The 18,257-nt window shown below is 36.4% G+C and overlaps 1 protein-coding gene across 1 annotated transcript in view; it reads left to right on the forward strand.

Annotated features, from left to right (window-relative positions):
- SLC24A2 (solute carrier family 24 member 2) overlaps window positions 1-18,257 on the forward strand; it is a 328,495-nt gene that overhangs the window by 135,936 nt on the left and 174,302 nt on the right. Inside the window, exon 3 of the mRNA XM_044660717.1 lies at window positions 630-650. Coding sequence (XP_044516652.1) covers window positions 630-650 — 21 coding nt within the window. The remainder of the gene's footprint in view (window positions 1-629; window positions 651-18,257) is intronic.

Raw genomic sequence — 18,257 nt, forward strand, 5'->3', positions numbered from 1 at the left:
ACATAAATGATATTACTTTGTGCTTTAATATGATGTGGTTGATCTTTTTGTGCCAGCCTTTTAAGCCTCAGATCCACAGAGAAATGCATATGTATGCTTAATTTAATCAGTTATTTGATGATGATTAGGCAGAATCCGTTATAGAGAATAGCATAAATATCAAGTGCTTAATTAGAAATAATTCCCCTCATTTTACAAATAGTTGAAGGAGAAGAGAAGCATTCACTACAGCTGATTCTGATGTTCCAAAGACTTAATTAATCTGTAGTCTCTAATGGCATGAATGACCTCCTGCCTTGGCTTTCTTAACCCTACAGTAATATTCTGACTTGGATCCTCCAGCAGCCCCATGTCACAGTCGGATTATTACATTGGTGGCCAAAGGCTTGTTGTCATTCAGTCATTCCTGGCATTTCATGACCCCACAGGACATAGCATGCTAATATTGGCCATAGGATTTTCTTGAGAAAGATACTGAGGTTTATCATGTTCTTCTCCAGTAGATTAAGGCAAACAGAGATAAAGTGATTTACACCACAGGGTCACACAGCCATTGAGTATCCGAGGCTGGATTTGAACTCAGGTCCTCCTGACTGCAGACCCAGTATTCCTTCTACTGATCCACCTAGCTACCTCCAAAGCAAAGAAAGGTTAAGCATCTTGTCTGGGGTCACATATCTACTAAATACCTGAGGCTTGACTTGAACTCAAATATTTCTGAATCCAGGCCCAGAACTCTAGCCACTGAGCCAATCTCAGGGATATAGAAGCATGAAAATCATGAAATCCCAAATGCTTCCTGAGTAGAGCTCTAACTACATTAAAATATAATTAGGAAATGTTTAACAAAATGAATAAAAATACAATGCAACCTAGATGGTGTTAATTTGTGGTTTTCTATGTCAACAGGCAATAGAAAGGATCAGTTTATTTTAGTTTGATACCACTAGACCTGACATCAAGGGCTATATACCATTGCCCTTCATATTAGACAATGCTTACATGTAGATAAAAAGACAAATGTGAATCCTTTCCATGCTATATGCATACAGTCCTTTGGTTCCAGATTAGTGGAAGAACTATACTTTACAGTGAATAGATTTGATGAAGATGGGTTTCTGGTAGTTGTGTTGCCTATCAGTTGTCCTATTCTAGAAAACAGGAAAATCCCAATAATTTTACCATCTATGTATTATTTGGAAATTAAATAGAGGATGTGATGAAAGTCATAACCACATTTTATTTCTATAGTATGTAAAAACAATGAAATATGTAATGAGTTCCTTTTATATATTAGACACAGTGAAAGATTAAAAGAATTCTAAAGCATGATGCCCATTATCAAAGAGTGTACCATTTATTTAGGTGAGGATAAAGACTGTGCCTATGATTTTACGGGTATCAGAAGATCCTGGGTGAGAAAACTCCCCATGCCAATGAATGTTGGCATCTCCTTCAAAATTTTCTAGAGATATTACCTAAAACAGAAGTGTCAAACTCAAATAGAAACTAATTGCTGTTGTTCAGTCCTATCCAACTCTCCCTGACCCCATGTGGTATTTTCTTTTCAAAGACTCTGAAGTAGTTTACCATTTCCTTCTCCAGTTCATTGATAGATGAGGAACCTGAAGCAAACAAGGATTAAGTGACTTACCCAGGATCACACAATTAGTAAGTGTCTGAGGCTAGATTTAACCTCTGTTCTTCCTGGCTCCAGGTCCAGTGTCCTTTCCATTTTGTCATCTAAGTGCTAAATAATAGTATCATTTACTAACAAAGTATGAAAAAACAAAAGGGATTTTTCCACACCCTATATATACATTGTGACAATGGATAAAGAGACAGTCCTGGAGTCAAGAAGACCTAGGCTAGGGTCCTTCCTTTAATCAATCTCCCTGGTTTGCTGTGAGGATCACATGAGATAATATTTTTAAAGTATTTAACACAGTGCCTGGCACATAGTAGTAGTCATTTAATATACTTTCTTTCCTTTCTTCTTGCCTTCCTCCCTCTGACATATATATGTGTGTGTATATGTATACACACACATATATATCATAGTGCCACGTAGATGACACAATTATACATATATAAAATACATGTATCATATGAATATATAATGTAGTACTTACAATGCATTCATACATATATGCATATTGGCATAATATCTTTGGGCAAGTTTCAGTGCCAATCTACAGTAACAAAACAGGAGTTCCTTATATCAGTGAAATAACAGGTTTGGTCCAAAAATAATTGCCTTTATCTAACGGACTTTTTTGAACCAAAAATATTAACAGATTCATGGTGATAACTTCATAGCTCATTATTAAAGGGAAGTTCTGAATATTCAAGAAATATCCTTTATGTCTGAAAATTGTTCGAAGTGGTAACAACAAAATTTTTCAACAAACATCTCTTTGTGGTCAAAAACTGAAAATTGAGCTAGAACAATCATTAGTTTAACTATTCATAGGTACCCAATCTGTCTTATTTGTAGGACAATATACATTATGTATACAATATGTCTTATTTGTGGGACACTTGAAAACAATGTGCATTACTAAGTATAACTATTTGACAAAAAAATACTGACTTTTTTCCCATATGTCAAGTTTGATGCCATATAGAATGATAGAATGACTTGCATAGGAATAGCCTCTGGTCTTATAGTATTTCTAGGAATGATGCAGGCCAGAATGCAATCTAAAAAGACATTTGAATAATAAATGTGGAAAAAAGAAAGAATATTTAAAATCATATTCAATGTGTGATGGGTTAGTGAATTTATAGTGCACTAAGTGAGAGAAAACTCACAAAAATGTCCTGTTTAGATCAAACCATTTTAATATATTTCTTTGAAGGAGGATAATAAAAGTGGTGTTCAGTTCAACTTGTTGTTCCCTTCAGTCATGTCCAACTCTTCCTGATTCTTCATGACCCCATTTGGGGATTTCTCAACAAAGGTATTGGAGTGGTTTGCCATTTCCTTTCCCAGTGGATTAAGACAAAGAAGGTTAAGTGACTAGCCTAGAGTCTTACAACTAGTAAATGTCTAGGGCCAGATTTGAACTTAGGTCTTCCCAACTCCAAATCCAGTGTGTCACCTAGCTGACCAGAATCTGGTGTTTCTGAAGTAATTTCATACAATCATATATGAATATTGATAATTCAGTCTGAATCCAAACATATCAGAAACTCTGTTCTTATCAACTCTATTTCTTATTAACACATCATGTAATGGCCATTCTTCCTTCTCTTAATCTCTTTAATGCCAAATTTCCATCCTATAATATACCATGAACCAACAGGGCAGAGCCATAAAATGATTGGGACCTTAGAGATCATAAAGACCTTCATTTTACAGATATAGAAACTAATATCTCAGTTTGACAAAAGTTACTTGGTGACAAAACTAGGACTAGAATCCAAAAGTCTCAACTTCTAGTTCAATATCTGTTTTTTGTTTGTTTGTTTCCCAACTGTGATAGTACATGATTTCCAGGATAACACATGATTTCTAAGACTTTGGCTGCAAAGGTTTTGAAGTGTTTTGGTGGGAAACAAAATCTCACTTATGTAGATTTTTATGTGAAGAGGAAAAGGATGAGTGAGGAGAAAGTATATGCAAACAACTATAGAGATTTAAGGGTTAAAAAGCCACTTAAAAACCTTTCCTTCTATTCAGTATCTATTCATTTAAATGAGTCACATCCCAAAAATAGCAGCATCCTAAAGAAGAAATTGTCTCCCTTGGTGATCTCATCAGCTCTCTTGGGTTCAATTATTATCTATCTCTACATTGATGAATTCCAATTCCAGTTCTGATTTCTCTGCCAAACTCCAGACTCCCATCAAATCTGCCTGATTCTCTTCCATCTGGATGTCCCATAAACATTTCAAATTCTAGTGCCTAGAGAAGTCTCTTACAATATAATAGTTTCCTTCTTATTTTTTTCCTTCTTCAAAAAATTAATGCCTTTTATTTTTATACTATATTAAATGTAGGTAAAATACTCTTCCCCCATTCTCTCTATCCTGCCATTATCCTCAACATGGGGAACCACCCTTTGTAACAAAGATTAGAAGGAAGGAAAGAAAAGCAGTTCATCAAAGTCATATCAACCAAGGCTGACCAGTATATATATAGTATTTTGTGACTGAGTGTTACCAGGCCTTGCAATAAAGGAAGTGTATTTTCCCAGATTTCCTTTAGAGCCAAATTTGGTCATTGTGATTACATGGAATTCGGTGTCCTTTTTCTTATTCTTTCCATCTTTTTTGTTGTGTCATTTTTTAGTCATGACCAACTCTTTGTGACCCCATTTGGGGGGTTTTTGGCAAAGATACTGAGGTAGTTTGCCATTTCATTCTCCAGCTCATTTTCCAGATGAATAAACTGAGGCAAACAGGATAAAGTGACTTGTTCAGGGTTACACAGCTAACAAATATCAGGCCAAATTTGCAATTAGGAAGATGAATCTTCCTGATTCCATCCCAGCACTCTTGTCCACTGTGCCACCTACTTGCCCCTATTTTCATCTTACATTGTTATAAATATTGGGTATACTTTTTAATTATCACTTTTATTATGAATTTACTACATATCAGAAATCAAAAACCTTTCAGTATAAAAAGAACAGAAGAGAATTATATATGTGAAGTTGTGACTTTCTTTTCTATAGCTTTTTTTAAAGTATATATTAAATCTAAGGATAAAACTGCTATAAATGTCTGTCTCCTTCTGAACTTCCTTCTACTTTCTTCTGTGTATGTTTTTAAAATGAGTTGTTGATGTATTTTTCTCCACCCCAAAGGGCTTGCCCTGAGTCTATTTGACATTTCATGCTGGAAGTCCCCAAAACATCTCAAACTCAGCATATGAAAAAGAGAACTAATTATCTTTTCCCCTCCAATCCTGCCAATCTTAAAAAGCCCTCTACCAACAGACACACATGTACATATATATGTACCTATACCCATATATGAGTGCCATCTAGACAGTTAAATCCTTTGGAGCTGATGAGGCTATCAAGATGGAGTATAGGGGCAGTGAACAGAGACTAGAGATGGGAAGTTCATGGTTCAAATGTAGCCCAAGACACTTCCTATCTTTGTGACCCTGGGCAAGTCACTTAATCCCAATTGTCTAGTCTTTATTGCTCTTCAGCCTTAGAAATGATCCTTAGTGTTAGTTCTAAGACAGAAAATAAGGGAACAAAGGAACAAAGAAAACAAGGAAGAAGGAAGGAAGGAAGGAAGGAAAGAAGGAAGGAAGGAAGGAAGGAAGGAAGAAAGGAAGGAAGGAAGGAAGGAAGGAAGGAAGGANAATCTGGCCTTGGACATTCATAAATCACTTAATCCTGTTTGCCTCTGTTTCCTCATATCTAAAATGAGCTAGAGGAGGAATGGCAAAACACTCCAGTATCTTTGCCAAAAATAAAACCCAAAAGGATTGTGAAGATTCAGGCACAACTGAAACAATATCATATTTATGAAGCACCAACTATCTGCCAGGCACTGTGTTAAGCACTAGAGATGCAAAAAGAGGCAAAAGATAGTTTCTGTCCTCAAGGAGATTACAATATAATGGGGAAGACAACAGCAAGCAAATATATGCAAAGCAGGCTTTTCATGGGATAAATAACAGATGATTTCAGAGGGAAGGCACTGGAATTAAGAGGGGTTAAAGAAGGCTTCCTGTAAAAGATGCCATTTTATTTGGGATTTAAAGGAAGTCAGACTAAAATCATAAGCTAAAGAGAAGGTACCTTTGGGAGGAATTCTCATTCCTGTTGCTTGGAGACCTCACTCAGAAAATCTGGAAAAATGACTCCATGACACCATCACCTATAACAACCTAGTTTGCAATCATGCAATCACAATATTAAGTAAGGAGAAAAAATGAACAGAACTCTTGTGGGGAGGAAGGGAAGAAACCAGAAACCTTCTTCCACTGAGTAAACTTCTCCCAAAGGACCTCTGTAGTTTTCCAAAGATGGGTACATCAGGGAAATACCAAAGGTATAGCTTGCTTAGATTTCAGCAAAACATTTAATGTCTCTCATGCTCTCCTTGTGGAAATGCTGTGACCTAAAGGATCATATACTGGTGGAAGTTGGTTGGTTGACTCAAGCTAATGCTAAAGATAAGTCATTAATAATTTATTATCACCTTAAAAGGAATACCCTAAAGATCTTCCCTTTACCCTCCTATTCTATTTAAAGTTTTTTATCAACTGCTTGGATAAAAACCTAAGCGCGGCTATGAATATTTTTATACAAGTCTTTTTCTTTATTATCTCTTTGTGGTATGAGCCCAGAAGTTCTATGACTAGATCAAAGGGCAGGCAATCTTTTAAAGGGGCCACCCTTTATATTGAAGAACTGACCTAAAAAAGGAAAGTGACTTATTCAACATCATGACCCTGCAGCCACAAAGCCAGAATTCAAACTCATGCCCTCTCAATATTTTGTTTCCAATGTGCCATTCTGTCTCCATGAAACTAAGAGGAATAGAATCTTACTTCAGATGAAAGAGTCAAAATTCCAAACAGTTCATCAGGCTAAATCTTAAGGAGTTGGCCAAACTTTGTAATTTTAAATTCAAAAATGGAAAAAGCAACCTTAATTTTGGGCCAAAGGATACAGGGCTAGATCTGACTCTTGGGCCACAGTTTGCTAACCCTTTCAGGCAGAACGGAATAAGATAAAAACTTAATAGTGATAAATGTGAAGTATTATACTTGGATTTATAAAGTCAGCTTGATAAACAGAGGAAGGTGATAGTGTGCCTAGATTGCCACTCATGTTAAAAAATCCTGGAAACTCAGTGGAACCATTGTTCAGAAGCACGCATGAAGGAATAAAAGCAGCAAATGATTTGCCCATGGTTACATGGCTAGTAATTGTCCAAAGGAGGATCTGAACCCAAGTCTCTCTTATTCAAAAGACAACCCTGCATTCTGCTGCACTCTCTCAGAACTCTAAAGACTTCTTTCCCTTGTTTCTGATAACCAAACCACAAAGCAAAACAAAAAAACGACATATTTCCAAAGATTTGGGGCAGCACGTCCATACTTCTGTTGTTACCAGTGATCTTTTATTATCTTAAGTGAAACCCTATGCCTTCAGTAAAATGGGTCTGCTCCCTCGCTTGTAATATTCAAACCCATTGTCATGTCATAATGGCACTAATCAAACTGAAAACCAGGTCAAAGGAAGGAGAACTGGCAATACAAGCCCCAATTACCTTAAAAATGAATTTGGTAATCATTCTTCTTTACTGTGGCTGGTCCAATATAACTGATGATTCTTTCTCTTTAAATCCAAGTATTTTATTCTGAGGGACTATTGTTAATTCTTAGTCCTTGCATTATCTTTCTTATACTGCTTCTCTTTTTTTCCTGTCTAGCACTTAAATAATTTATGCTTTTCTGATCCATGTGTGTTATAGGATCATACATTAGAGTTCTAAAGGATCCTAGAGATAGCATAATAGATTTAGACTTGGGAATTCAATCAGATTATCTTCTCTATCCCCTTCATTTTACAAATGACAGCAAAGATCTATAAAAGTTAAATGACTTATCCAAGGTCACATGGTACATAAAAAAGGGTTAAAACTCTGGTTTTAGGCATGGAGCCTGGAGGTCCTGAGTTCAAATGTGACCTCAAACACTTTGCAGTCTGGTCATTTAACAATTCATCAATTGCCTAGCCCTTCTAATTCTTCTCTCTCTTGGAACCAATACTTAGTATCTCACCTAAGGCAGAAGGTAAGGGTTTAAAAAAGGTAACACCTCAGGTTCACTTACTCCAAAACCAGCCCTCTTTCTATTCCTTATTAAGTATCATTGAACAAACAGAGCAGTAAAATTAGTGATTAAAAATAGAGACTTCCTGTATCATAAAAACTTTCCCCACCCTGTCTCGAATATGCCTAGCCAGGTCTTATTTTGTCTGTGTATAAGCAAGCACCAGCTTTTCCTGCTTGTCTCCAGGATCAATATTTCAGAGGTAATTCTTCTCTCCCTGCTCATGTTTCCATTTGCTTAAGAAGGGACACAAGGAAACCCTAGTGCAGGCAACCTAGGGTTGACTTGAGGTAGACCAGAGACTTTTGCATACTGAATGTCTTCATTTGAAATCCATGAAATTCATTTGAATTTTTACCCAGCTCCAAAAGCATTATAAACTCAGTCTCCCTCATAAACACTGCCAGAGAAATGTTATTGTGTGTGTAGGTAAGTGGGGAGAGGAATATGTTTTATATATATATATATATATATATATATATATATATATATATATATAGTTCCTGTTTGGGTTAAGCACATGCTTCAAAAAGGAGAGTTGGTTCTTATCTGTCAGAATCTTTCCTATGAGACAAAGTGTCTGCCAATCTGATCCTACTAGATTGGAAATACAGTCAAAAGGTGCGTCCCTCAGAGCAAATGACCTTTCTTTGAAAGGCATCACTGATATTTTTGAATTGAGCATTTCAGAGCTTTGGAAGAATTCATTTCAAGGGAAAGAACCTGCTTCAGCACCAGGGACTAACAGCTCCCTGCTTATTGCTAAGAAGGATACAGGGGTTATTTTGGTGCTGATTTTCTATTTCCAAGAAGAAAAGGGATTAGTTGGTATAAAGGCACAATTTCTTGACAGTGTTTTTCAAAGTGGAATCTTGGTATAAGGTGGAGAGAAAGAACTTTAAAATGAATTATTAAAGGACATAGTATTTGGGATTTTTTGTAAGGGAGGTCAGAGGAATAGTATTTTTTTCAAAGTGCTCTTTGAAAAAAAGATCATGTTAGAATAAACACACACACACACACACACACACATACACACACACACACACCAAGGAACTAATAAATAAAGACATTTCTCCCATATCCTGGCTGCCATTTCATTCAATCCAACAAGCATATACATCTGCTATGTGATGGGCACTGGGCTAGACCAGTGATAGAAAACCTTTTAGAGACCACGTGCCATGCCCCAACCTCCACCAGGTGCCAGGTATGGCCCACCCCACCTTACTACACACAGGGGAGGGAAGACGAGCTCCCATTGGGCTGCTGGATAGAGGGGTGAAGTGAAGAATGTCCTCAGCAAGGGTAAAGAGGGGGAAGGGAGTGGTCCAAGCACTCCACTCCCCTCCAGCTCTGTTGCCTGTGAGCTGCCCACTTTACTCCCTGTGAGTTCCCATTGAGTTGCTGGGCAGAGAGGCGGGGGATGTGAAAAAATGTCATCTGGCACAGTGGAAAGGGGGAAGGGAGCAATTCTGCCTGAGTCCCTCTGCCTTTCTAGTAATGAACTCTGGCAGGGGGTGGCGTGCATGCCCACAGAGAGCCCTCTACATGCCATCTTTGACACATGCACCATAAGTTCACCATCACTGACCTAGCCTCTGGGATACAAAGGCACCAGTGAAATAAATAGTGCCTGACCTCAAGGAGCTTACTGTCTATCAGAAAAAAATACCATATTCCTTAACTTCTTTTTGTAGTTTATGCAAACTATACACAAAACAAATAAAAGGCAATTTGAGAGCCTTAGCAGCTAGGAGGGCGAGAGAGAGAAAAGGCATAAAAATCATGAAAGTCTTTAGGTTAAGGAAGATTTTAGAGAAAACTAGAAATTCTAAGAGGCAGGTATGAGGAGAGAGCACAAGCCATGCACAAGGGACAGCCAGTACAAAAGTTCAGAGATGAAACATGGGGAGTCCTATGTGAAGAAGAGCAAGAAAACCATTTCACCTAGATTGACAATATGAAAAGGGAAATAAGGTAGTCATCTCTCTCTCTTTATTTTTCCCCCTATTGATTTTTCTATCCTATTCTAATTCCTTGCCATTCTTTCCTCACATCAAATATATTAGTACTCTGGCCAACCCAGAAAATACCCTCCACCCTCTTCTGCCTTTCACTCTGACCTCAAATCCTCCCTGACTTCCCAAATTAAAAAATATAGGAAGTGTCACTGTGTATATATCCCTTCTGCCTCTAAGCTCACAGTAAGATAGATAATATCCCCATCAAAAATTAGACAGAATGATAGTGTGGTCTGTAATAGAAGCTAAAGTCCCTTAAGGAAGGAGATGCAGTAAAAGAATGATCTGCCTCTAATAAATGAGTGAGCAAAAAATCTCCAGCCACTCTAAATAAAGGTGACATCTGTGAAGGTGAAGCTCAACTTTTTATATCTGTGCTGGGTCTGATCTTATCCACACACTGAGCTCCTTGACAAATCCATGGATTCATAGCAAAAGAGCTGCTTTGGGATAAAACCAAGATTGGTCCCATGGAACAGTTCCAGGTAGATTAAAGTTTCATAAGATAGAATGCTTTTTGACCACTTAAGTTATTATAATGACAATTTTGTTTCACTATTTATCCAATCATGAGAGGTTTGCTTGGTTTTTTCCTTTAATTTGCCAAACAATCAGCAAATATTTAATGAGTTCTTGCCTACTTTGTGCCAGGCACTATGCTAGGTCCTCAGAATACAAATATAAAGAAAAGACAATCCCTACTCTCAAGAGGCTAGTGTGGGGAGCAACGCTGAAGAATAAGACAGTTTGTAAATTGTCTAATAAATCCAAGTTATAGCATGAAAGTATGAAATCCATCCAAATCCATTAACAAATATATCTTTTAAAGCCAGAACTTAACCATCAGGATCTGATAAGTAGAAGTACAAATATTTGAATGTTTTTGAAATTAACAATAATAATAACTAATGTTTATATAGCATTTTAAGGTTTGTAAAGTACTTTAAAAATATTTTAACCTGAAACTGTGGGAAGTCGTTGTCATTATTATTTCTATTTTGAAGATGAGGAAACTGAGACAAAGGTTAAGTGACTTGGGATCATACCAAATGAGGCAGGATTTGAATTAATACCCTTGGGTATAAGTCCAGCACTCTTAATGACTCACCACACTGCTTCCACAAGAGCTGTTTTCTTTGCATTTATAAGTTCATTCTTATAACTTCTGCTTTAGATTCCTCTTAGATACATGGTGGTTTGACTTGGTGACTTACGAAATGATTAAGAACTAAAGAGTCTTATTTTGATTAAGAGCCATTTCCAAGATGATGTGCTCACCTGCCTCTATTGCCCCATTTCTACAGTGGAACTCTGGAGGGGGATTTGGGCACCAGTTAATGAAAATTACTGCAGGGCAATTAGAATCAAAACAATGTAAAACATTTTTATGACTAATGACTATTCTTCAGACCTTGCCAATCTGACCCTCAGGAACTTAAGGGATTTGAGGAAGATGATGACCTTAGGCAGACTTTATTTTTTAAACCCTTACCTTCAGTATTAGAATCAATACTAAATATTGTTTCCAAGAATGAAGAGCAATAAGGGCTAGGCAATGGGGGTTAAATGATTTGCCCAGGGTCACACTGCTGGGAAGGGCCTGAGGTCAAATTTGAATCTAGGATCTCCCATGTCTTGGTCTGGCTCTCAATCCACTGAGCTACCTAACTTCCCCTAAGGCTATGATACAAATTCTGCATTTATTTCTTCCCTTTTATTTCTCTTTCTTTTTTTTCTTTCTTATTTTCACTGGTTGGGAAAAATAATTGGGAGGGAAAAAAACAAATGCTTGATAATTGAAAATATATATATATATATATATAGTAATAAAGAAAGTAAAATTAGCATCTTCCTTACCAGTCAACTCTATTCTGGCTATTCCCTATTTTGCAGGCCTTCTTAGTGGATATATTTTCTATACACTATATACATATGTATGTATGTGTGTGTGTGTGTGTGCGCATGTAAAAACAACTGTGCTCTCAACCCAAATTGAGGAAGATAAGTATACTACAAAAGGGACCTAGGAAGTAGTATGAACTATATTGCTTGACCTCTCTGTGGCATTTGCCAATACTGACCACCACCGCTCCAACACACACACACACACATATCCACCCACATGCACATGAACACATTCTAAATTTCTGTAGAACTACTCTCTCTTTCTCTCTCTCTCCTCCCCTCCCTCTCTCCCCCGTCCGTCTCTCTGTTTTTCTCTCTCTCCCTCTCTCTATCTCCTCTCTGTCTTTAACTCTCTTCTCTCTCTCACTTCTCTCTTTCCTTCAGTTCTCTCCTACCTCTTAAAATTCCTTTTCAGTTTCTTGCCTTCCCTTCCTGTCCCTTAAATATAGATATTCCAAAAATAATCATTTCAGTCTTCATCTCTCTCAACATCCTCTCCCATAATCTTATCCACTTCCATAGCTCCCATTATATATATATGACTAGGGAAGTGAAATGGTACAAAGGATAAAACATTGGACTCAGAGTCAGGAAGATCTCAGTTCAAATCTGTTCTCAGATATTTAATAGCTATGTGACCCTGGGTAAGTTATTTAACCCTGTTTGCCTCAGTTTCTTCATTGTAAAATGGGCTGAAGGAAGAAATGGTAAACCACCTCAATATCTTTACCAAGAAAACCCCAAATAGATTCACAAAATGTCGAACACCACTAAAATGACTCAACAACAAAATATTCATGACTCTTATATCTGGATCTTCACCCTAGACTTGGACTTCCAACTCTCTACTGGATTTCCCCACCTAGATGTGACATCTCCAACTTAACATTTACAAAACTGAAATTATCATCTTTACTCCTAATTCTTCTCCTTCTGTTTTGTTAATAGTGTCACTATCTTCTTAGTGCCCTAACTCACAACCATGGAATCACCTTTATTTATGCCTGGAATCAGGAAGCCCTCAGACCGTTACTATTTACTATGACTTTGGGCAAGTCACTTAATCTCCATCTGCCTCAACTTCTTCATCTGTAAGATAGGGGTAATAATAGCTCCCCAGATTAAATAAGATATTTGGAAAGGGCTTAGCAGAGAGCCTGGCACATAGTTGTCATTGTTATTGAGTCATTCGGTTATGTCCCACTCTTTGTGACCTCATGGACCAGGCCAGGTCCTTCTATCTTCCATTATCACCCAAAGACTGTCAAAGTTTATGTACACTGCTTCCATGATATTATCCATCCATCTCATCCTATGCCATCACTTTTTCCTTTTGCCTTCATTCTATCTTTCTTAATGAGTCCTGCCTTCTTGTTATGTGGCCAATATATTAAGCTTCAGTATCTGACCTTCCAATGAAGAGTATGAATTAATTTCTTTAAGTACTGGTGGATATGATTTTGTTATACACATAGTAGGCACTATATAAATGCTAATTCTTATTCTTATTATTATTATTATTATTCTCTCTTTCTTAATCCTATACGTCCAAAATTACCAATCCATTATTCCTTCTTCTATGTTTTATTACTTATAATGTCCTCTCCATCAATCTTGTAACAACTACCTTACCTCCAAGTCCATCTCTTCACAGGGCAAAACTATTATTAAAACGTCTGTTAATTGGTCTTCTTATCTTTGCTCTAATCCCTCTTTGATCTAGCTATTTTCCATAGCACTGCCAAGTAATCTTCTTAATGATTAGGTCACTCTTTTACTAAAAATTCTTCAATTACTGTACATTGCCTACTGATTAAAGCACAAAAACCCCCACCTGACATTCAAGTACAATCCGGTTCCAACCCACCCATCCAGCCCCATCATCTAAAAGGCAAAGAGAATCAAGCAGCCGAGGAAGTACTGGGAGATAACTGGGCATCAATGGCAAGATGATTCTACCAAAAGATGCAATACTGTCATTGGAGAAAACTATACAAGGAGTTCAGGAAAGATCACAAACCTAGCACCGAGGTATAATGTCATCATGATAGGGGACTTGAACTATCTGAACAACCATCTGTTCTCACTCTGCCAAAAGCTTCATGTACAATTCTGGAGACAGACTGTGCCTGCTGTCCAAGGCCAGCCTGGCTAAGTAGGTGAGGCTCATTAGGAGAGCTAAGTGATGAATTCTTTGGCCACAGCTCTCTGTGCAACCGCCAAAGGCAAATTAGGGAAAGGGATGCAATAAGCAGATTATCCATCTGGGTTGATATTGATGTTTTTGTTTGGGGAAATTGGGTTTTGTTTTCTTTTGGTTTTTTCCTAAATCTGTGGTTTCAACTCCAGGTAGGAAAACTCCCTCTCCTAAAGTCGTTTTTAAGGGGCAGGTAGGTGGTATAGTGGGTAGGGTACTTGGCTTAGAATCAAGAAGACTCCTCTCCATGAGTTCAAATCTAGCCTCAGACACTTACTGTGTTACCCTAAGCAAGTCACTTAACCCTATTTGCCTCAGTTTTCATTGTAAAATGAGCCGAAGAAGGAAATGGGAAACAACTTCAATATCTTTACCAGGAAAACCCCAAATGGAAACATAAAAAGTTGGGCACAACTAAAATGACTCAACAGTAGCTTCCTCATCTGTAAAATGAAATGGAGAAGGAAATGGCAAACTACTCTAGTAATCTTTGCCAAGAAAATTCCAAATGAGGTCATGAAGATTTGGACACAACTGAAAAGACTCCAAAGCAAATAATGTAGAAAAGCCTTGGGAGACAAGAGTAATTAAGTGACTCTCAAGATCACATAACAAGTATGTATCAGAGGTGGCCTTGAACCCATGTCTTCCTCATGCTTCATTTAGCTCCCTAATCCTCACCCCAAGAGGCTTCCCAGTGGGAAAATTTAAGGAATGATAATCTCTGACTTCTCAAAGTCCCTTCCAAATCTATGAGCCCTTGAAACTGAAAAATAAAATCTACAGAGAAATTGAGAAATGGCATAGTGGATAGTCTTGGGTCTGAAGTGGGGAAATTCAAATCCAACCATAGATACCAGTGGTATGACCTTAGGCAAGTCACTTAAACTCTCTCTCAGGTTCTTCAGCCATACAATGGAGAAAAAGTAGCTAATAACACCTATCCCACAGGGTTGTCATAACAATCAAATGAGATATATTTGTAAAAGCTTAACATACTTCCAGGCACATAGTACATGCTTAATAATCATTTGTTTCCATCCCAAAATAATATAGGTATCCCAAGTTCTAAGTTTAGGGTTCCATAATAGTCCTTGATTTTTTAAATTAGTCACATCTCTGCTTTAAAAAATCTTTTTTTTTTTGGCATTTTATCTACTTGGCATTCTTTTAAGGAGAGTCAACATGATATAGTGGCAAGAAATCTGGATTTGGAATTAAAACCAGATCTCAGTTTCAAATGCCAACTCTATTGTTCTCCATCTTGGTTACAAGGACTCACAAGGGATAGATTTTGAGGGGGGGGGGTACTTGGATAAGAAAAAAGTTACATAATTATTCCAATATAATTGGTTTCATTTGTAATTCTATACATTTAATATTAAGTATTTTTAAACTTTATTCTAAAGAAAGGTCCATAGACTTTTAAAAGAATCCCTGCATGTAAGAAATAACCTTTTTCCAGTTTATTAAATGATGCCTCTGGTGGCCTGAGGGAAAAAAGTCCAATGCCCTTCAAGAAAATAAATTGGGGTGAGGGAGAAGAGAGGGAAGAAGCATTTATATGGAGCCTACGATATGCCAGATATATTCCCAAATCTCTCCACACAGTCTCCTGCCCTGTAATTGTATTTGATCTCAGATTTATAAATACACCCACCAGTCCCAAAGTGCCCAGGCAGAAAGCTGCTTATTCCATCCAATTTTCTTGATCACTCCTGCTTCCTTTCTCTGTTTTCCTTAATTGTGAGGGTGACTGCAATGGTGAATAGCTTTGGAGGCGGGTATATACTCCATTACTATGCAGTGTTTCGAATACAAATACTATATGGGCTTCTTCCCTACTGCCGGAACAGACTGTCAGCTCTTTGCCCAATTGCTGCCCATTGAGTAGAATTGAACCATCTGTAGTGACATTCAAATCCCTTTTCCTGTAGAGTTTAAACTAATTGAAAACTTGTCAGTGTGTATAAAATGCATTCTCCTACCTTCTGCTCTACCTTGTATCTGCCAGGGCCCATTTCAGCTACCATCACATTGTCTGTTTTTTAGAACAAACCGTTCCTTCTAGAATTCCTCATTTCTGTTTGAACTTAGTTAGGAGTCTCTAATTTGTTGTGTCTCTTAATTTGAAAAGGGGAAGTGCTTCAAAACCACAAAATAAAGATGATAATAATAGCTAGCATTTATAAAGCACTTTGAGGTTGGTAAAGAGCTTCAAAAGCTTCTCATCCTCACCACAACTCACGGAGGTAGATGCTATTATCATCCTCATTTTTCAGATGAGCAAGACATAGGGTTAAGTCACTTGCCCAGGGTCTGAGGCTAAAGTTGAACTCAAATCTTCCTAATTAAGGGTCCAGTCTCTATCCACTATGCTACCTAGGTGCCATAGTTGACTTGTGTTTTAAATATTTATCGTATTAGATAATGTCTCTCGTTAAGGTAATGTTTAGCAACATATTAGTAAATAATACTTTGTTTACACGTCTTGACTTAATTTTTAAGAGAGGAAAATGGTATTTTATTAAGTGCAACCTTTGATAAGCAGGTTGTCAACTTAATTTTTAAAAGCTCTTTGCCATCATTAAGGGTTTATGCTTAATTCTAATACTTTTTAATACTTTAATACATTTAAATACTTTAAGAATATTTGATTTCCTGAGGGTGGGAACTCTCTCTACCACTGCAGACTGTAACCCCACTTTGCTTTAAGTATTTTTGTGAATTTTTAATTTTTTAATTTTGTGAATTTTTACATTTAAAAATGTTTTATGAATTTTTTAATGAATTACTGTGACTGAAAAATTCATCACCCTGCACTCACGCTGAAGTGACCTTCAGGATACTTAGCTAGACTGGTCCTTGGACAAAAACATGCAATGCAGTCTGTTGCCTGGTCCATACTCAAAACCTTTCCATCTGGGCAGTGTGTGCTCTTTTGGTATAGAATTCAACAACATGGGATTACTTCCATTCCTTGATAAGTTGAATTTGGGGAAATTAGTAAATAATAAAGATATCTTAGTACTTTTTGAAGTACATAACCACAGTTGGTCTTGGATCCATAGGGTAAACTAAGAATAATTACGTTGTCCTAGACTACTCAAGCTTCATTTTGATGCGCTAACGGTCCTCTCTAGAGATAGCAACCCCCAGTTAAATAAGCATGCCATTAGTATGAAAACAAGAACTATCGATACCAATCTACTGAACACTGATGGACTTTTACATTTGAAGACCAATTTATGTGCCAAGAAACAAAAAGGTGTCATGGAAGGAATGCTGAACTTGGAGAAAGGAGAAAGGAGGAAGGAGGAAGGCATCACAGAAGCCAAAGGGGTAGAAAGTTTCAAGAAGTAATATTCGGTTAACAGTGTCAAATGCCTGAGAGATCAAAAGGGATGGCAAGTGATAAGAAGAAAAAAAATTAAGGTCATTTTAGGCTTTCATGCTAGCTGGTCAAAAATGTTCAGTTGAACTACAAGCTGAATTCCTCAATAGTTTTAAAGAAAGAGAAAATGTTTCATACTTGATGCAGCTTTTCCTCTAGTTTTCCTGCCTTTTTTGTTAAATTGGTAAATCTCTAAGATTGCGTTTTTACTCTAATAAAACAGAAAATACTAAAAGATAAAACAAAACTAGCTTGTGCTTTCTTCCTGTTTCTAAGAAATTTTAATGGGAAGTGGTGGACAAATAATAAGGTGCAAATGAGCTGAAAAGGATCAAAAGTTGAGGTTTTTAAGTGGCAGAAGATGAAATTTGGATTATGCTGATGAGTTTATATTATTATATAATACTGATTTATTTTATTATATTAATAAGTTTATATAATATATAGCATGTACTATATTATATGCTAATATAATATAAGCTTATATTGTTTTAGTTACCAATATATTGATATCAATATCAATGTTATATTACTATATGCTATAATATTATATGAATTATATAGCATATTCATATATTATATGAAATGTATATATCATATATATTAAATAATATAAACATAATATGTTTACATATATTTTATATTATGTATTATATTTATTCATATACTATATGTGTATATGATTATATGATGTAGTAATATTATTATATAAATATAATATTATATGAATTATATAGTATATTCACATATTATAGGAATTGTGTATATATTTTTATATGCATATATATAAATATGGCATATTCATATATTTGTTTATTATAGTATATATCATATATTTGTTTTATATTTGTATAATATATTATGCCATGTTATTATATTACTATAACATATTAATATTGATGTATCAATAATAATTCCAAGCAT

This window comes from Gracilinanus agilis, chromosome 1 (genome assembly GCF_016433145.1).
Source record: "Gracilinanus agilis isolate LMUSP501 chromosome 1, AgileGrace, whole genome shotgun sequence".
Taxonomy (NCBI): domain Eukaryota; kingdom Metazoa; phylum Chordata; class Mammalia; order Didelphimorphia; family Didelphidae; genus Gracilinanus; species Gracilinanus agilis.